At 49.9% G+C, this 4959-nt stretch overlaps 1 protein-coding gene across 1 annotated transcript; it reads left to right on the forward strand.

Annotated features, from left to right (window-relative positions):
* The first annotated feature begins 594 nt into the window (after positions 1 to 594).
* LOC136510853 (uncharacterized) lies at positions 595 to 1536 on the forward strand. The gene is made up of 2 exons (XM_066505169.1): positions 595 to 987; positions 1138 to 1536. Exons 1-2 carry the CDS (start codon positions 595 to 597, stop codon positions 1534 to 1536), a joined length of 792 nt encoding a protein of 263 aa, XP_066361266.1.
* The last annotated feature ends 3423 nt before the right edge of the window (positions 1537 to 4959 follow it).

Genomic DNA, 4959 nt, shown 5'->3' on the forward strand with positions numbered 1-4959 from the left:
CGCCTCCACCACGCCCAGGCCACTGATCCAGCGCTAGTCGCCATCCACGATGAGCTTCGTGCGAAAACCCGCACCGCACCGTGGACCATCACCGATGGCATGGTCGCTCTGGAGGGCCACCTCTACATCCCAGCCGCATAGCCACTCCTTCAGGAGATCCTGGCCGCGGTCCACGACGACGGCCATGAAGGCGTCCACCGCACGCTGCACCGTCTACGGCGTGACTTTCATTTCCCCAACATGCGTCGTTTGGTGCAGGAATTTGTGAAGGCGTGCGCCACATGCCAGAAGTACAAGTCAGACCACTTGAGGTCGGCCGGTCTGCTCTAGCCGCTGCCAATCCCTTCCAGCGTTTGGGCCGACATCGGCATCGACTTCATTGAGGCGCTGCCACGGGTGTAGGGCAAGACGGTCATCCTCTTCGTCGTTGACCGCTTCAGCAAGTACTGCCACTTCATCCCGCTGGCGCACCCCTACACCGCCGAGACCATCGCCCAAGCTTTCTTCGCCAACATCGTCCGCCTTCATGGCGTTCCGTAGTCCATCATCTCGGATCGCGACCCGGTGTTCACGTCCGCGTTCTGGACCAAGCTCATGCGCCTCACCGGCACCAAGCTCTTCATGTCGTCGGCATTTCATCCGCAAACGGATGGCCAGACGGAGGCCGCCAACCGGGTGATCGTCATATACCTCCGCTGCTTCACCGGCGACCATCCTCGGCAGTGGCTCCGTTGGCTCCCGTGGGCCGAGTACACCTACAACACTGCCTTCCAATCGTCACTCCGGGAGACACCGTTCCGCGTGGTCTATAGCCGTGACCCGCCGACCATCCGCTCGTATGAGCCCGGCGAGACACGCGTGGCTGCTGTTGCCCAGGAGATGGAGGACCGCGCAGCCTTCCTCGACGACGTCCGCTATCGCCTCGAACAGGCACAGGCGGTCCAGAAGCGTGTCTACGACCAGCATCATCGCCCGGTGGCGTACCAAGTAGGTGACTGGGTACTCCTTCGTCTCCGGCAGCGCCCAGTGGCGTCCCTGCCACGTACCACCGCCGACAAGCTCAAGCCACGTTTCGTCGGGCCGTACCGCGTCGAGGAGGTCATCAACGACGTGGCTGTCCGGCTGTAGCTTCCCCAGGGGGCCCGCCTCCATGATGTGTTCCACGTTGGGGTGCTCAAGAAGTTCGTCGGCACGCCCCCAGCCACGCCCCCGGCACTGCCACCAACCCACAACGGCGCCGTGGTGCTGGCGCCTGACAAGATCACCGCTGCCCGGCTGGCACGCGGAGTGCGACAGGTGCTGGTCCAGTGGAAAGACGAGCCGGCGGCATCTGCGAGCTGGGAGGACTTCGACGACTTCCGTGCTCGCTTTCCTGCTTTTCAGCTCGAGGACGAGCTGGTCTTCGACGGCGGGAGAGATGTCATGTGCGGTCGCACATACGCCAGGCGCACGAGAGCCCGCGACGTGCGCCGGGCGGCCGAGCGAGCAACGGCCGAGCGAGCAGCCAGGGCGCAGGAAGGGCAGACGAGTGGCTAGGAGGAAAGTTAGCTAGCTGATTAGTTGCTTCCTTGTTGGATTAGTCCTACAATCAAGGAGAGCCTTCTCCATCTGTTAGGCCACGGGCCATATATGCATGTACGCTGGGACAATTGAGATTAACAAAGAAGTTATCCCTAATCTCTCTTTCTCTCTTAAGCCGACGGCCGAGGGGCATAACCTCGCCGGCGTGACGGACGGCGGCTACGAGCTACGTAGCCGAGGTCCGGCCAGTCAGGGGTTTGAGGCCCTTGACAGGTAAAGTATGTGTAAGTGCATTCATATGTATGATTATGCTACATTTACATGCGTGTATTGTTTTAAAGAAATTCGTAAAAGGAGGTTATCAAATATCTAAAGAGCTTCTCAAATATCAAATGGCCTAAAAAACATGTATAATTGCAACTCAAAAGATCAGACTGTTTAAATGCCCTCTTTAGAGCGCATGATATATCCAAAACACAGGAATAAGAAAACACAATATTAGAGCTGCATGTCACTTATAATCCTACAGGAATTGGAAACACAAAAGGTTCTCTAATGGAGCATTTGAATACAGGAGAAACACAAGAATTAGAAGAGAGATAGACACGCGGGAAAGTTTCTAAGTGGTTGGACCTCATGTTAGATTTCGTCCAAAATTTCTATGGATTGAGCCATTCCATAGGAATTTTATAGGATTTCATGATGATCAATCTTTTATTCCAAAGGGCTAAAATTTTCTATAGGTTTGGAATCCTACAAAATTTCTCCATCCCGTTTGCTCCCGTGCCATCGTGAAACCAAAGCTTTTCCCTTCCACGGTTCCATTTCCACCCGTCAGGTTCGCCATTGACTCCGTCGTCGCCCGTAGTAGATCTCCACGGTCATGGCTCGCCACAGCCCACAGAGATCACGTCCAATGGCGCGAGTTCGTCAAGGTGCGGCTCCCTTTGCTGCCTGAACCACAATGGCCCGGTGTTTCCATCATCATGCACGCGCGCACGAACCCTTGCATTTCTCTCGATCACAGGACACAGTGTACGTACTGTGCAGGTACTGTTGAAACTGTTTTTTTTTTTTTGAAACTTTCAACGTGGGGGATTTCTCCCCACCTGATTTTATTGATTCAAAGCTTTGGCGGGATGATTACAAAGGTGTTTACAAGGGAGTTTGTCGTTTCGATTCAGAACAGCCCTATGTTACATTGGGAGTATTGTTCACCGACATGTCAAAAAGTCTGGACCAAGCACTTTTTTGCTTCTCTTGGGCATTCTAGCTTTCCATTGAGTGGCCTCGGCCTTGCAAGACAGTAGAAGATTTCTAAGGCTGAAATGCTCATTTCGGAATACAACTCCGTTTCTTCTTTTCCAAATTTGCCAGCGACAAATGGTGATGAACGCACTGAACTGATCATCAGGCACATTCGGTAGTTTCTGAATGTAGTGAAGATTCTGAGCTCGAGGATTCTGATTTCCGGGCAATCCAATTGCAGACCAGAATTGGAGAGCGATAGGACAGTGAAATATGATGTGGTCTGCGTTATAACCATAGGATCGATCTATGGTAGTACCGAGGATCTTCTAGGTAACCAGTTGGTCCAAACAAGTCCTAATACATCTAGACAGAGAGACGTAGACAGAGAGATAGAGAGATAGGGGTTCGAACCTGAGACCGCAGGGGTGGAAGATCTAGTGGCCTCCATCAGGTTTGTCGATGCAGTCTGCGCACGGGCAGCGATGGTCGGGGAAGATGTCGGTGTAGTTGCCGTCGTCGGAGCGGGGCGGCACGGCTGGTAGCTTCCCGTCACTGGCTGCGCCCCTCTTGATCGGATTAGGGTTTTAGTGTCGGTGGGGAGGTCGGCTCAGGTCAACCTCGTGATTAGAGCCGCCGGCCCCCACCTCTTTATATAGCGCAGGGTGATAGGGGCCCTCCAGCCATGGTGGGCTGGGCGCCCCCGATCAGGGCGCAAATCAAAGGTCCAACTGGGCCGTTGGGTCCAGTTAGGTTAGAGATCAATCTAACAATCTCTCCCTTGATCTCTTTCCATCTTTCACTTTCATATTCTTTACTTTTGTTCATTCCATTACAGATTAGCGCATAGAGCATGTCTCATCGTCACGGTCCATTGTCGATAGATTTAACAGCTACAACACACTACTCTGTTCTGAAATAGATAATTATCTTTGGGCCTTCTTTTGCCCAGGAATTATAGGCTTTTCCTTAAACCCATGCCGGCTAAATGTTCTCTGAACACGTTGAGTGGTAAGCCTTTTATAAGCGGATCCACGAGCATCTTTACTGTACTTATATGCTCAAGACTTATGACTTGATCCCGGACTTTATCTTTCACAACATAATACTTTATGTCAATGTGTTTGGCAGCACCACTTGACTTATTGTTGTGAGTATACTGTACTGCTGGATTATTATCGCAGTATAACTTTAGTGGTCTATAGATGTCATCAACCACCTTCAAACCGGGTATGAACTTCTTTAACCAGTTCACCTACCCCGTTGCCTCATAACACGCTACAAACTCGGCATACATTGTGGACGATGTAGTGATGGTTTGCTTTGAGCTTTTCCATGAAATAGCTCCCCCTACGAGAGTGAATACATATCCAGACGTGGATTTTCTATTATTTCCCGCATTATCAGAATCTAAATATCCCACTATGTGGAGTGAATCAGATCTTCTATACGTCATTATGAGGTCTTTCGTTCCTTACAAATAACGTAAGACTTTCTTTACCAATTTCTAGTGTTCTATTCTAGGATTGCTCTGGAATCTGCCAAGTAACCCGGTAACAAATGCCAAGTCAGAGCGCGTGCATACTTGAGCATATTGCAAGCTTCCGACAGCTGAAGCATATGGAACTACTTTCATTTGATCGATCTCATATTGGTTCCTAGGGTATTGAAAATCCCCATATCTGTCGCCCTTGACTATAGGAGCAGGTGAGGGACTATATTTGTGCATACTGAATTTCTTTAAGATCTTTTCTATGTATGCCTTTTGTGACAGTCCTAATACCCCTTTTCTTATATCTCGATGAATCTCGATCCCTAGAACGAACGAAGCTTCACCAAGATCTTTCATATCAAACTTTGAGGACAAAAACTTCTTTGTCTCTAGTAGTAGACTGACATCACTACTAGCAAGTAAGATATCATCCACATACAGGACAAGGAAGATAAACTTCCCATTCTTAAACTTTGTATAGACACAATTATCCTCTACATTCTCTTTAAACCCAAAATTCTTTATTGTCTGATCAAACTTCAAGTACCACTGTCTTGAAGCTTGTTTTAATCCATAAATGGATTTCTTTAGGCGGCATCCCATTCGTTCTTTTCCTTCCATGACAAAACATTTCGGTTGTGCCATGTAAACATTTTCCTCCAAGTCTCCATTAAGAAATATCGTCTTTACATCCATCT

This window comes from Miscanthus floridulus, chromosome 16 (assembly GCF_019320115.1).
Source record: "Miscanthus floridulus cultivar M001 chromosome 16, ASM1932011v1, whole genome shotgun sequence".
In the NCBI taxonomy this organism is placed as follows: Eukaryota; Viridiplantae; Streptophyta; class Magnoliopsida; order Poales; family Poaceae; genus Miscanthus; species Miscanthus floridulus.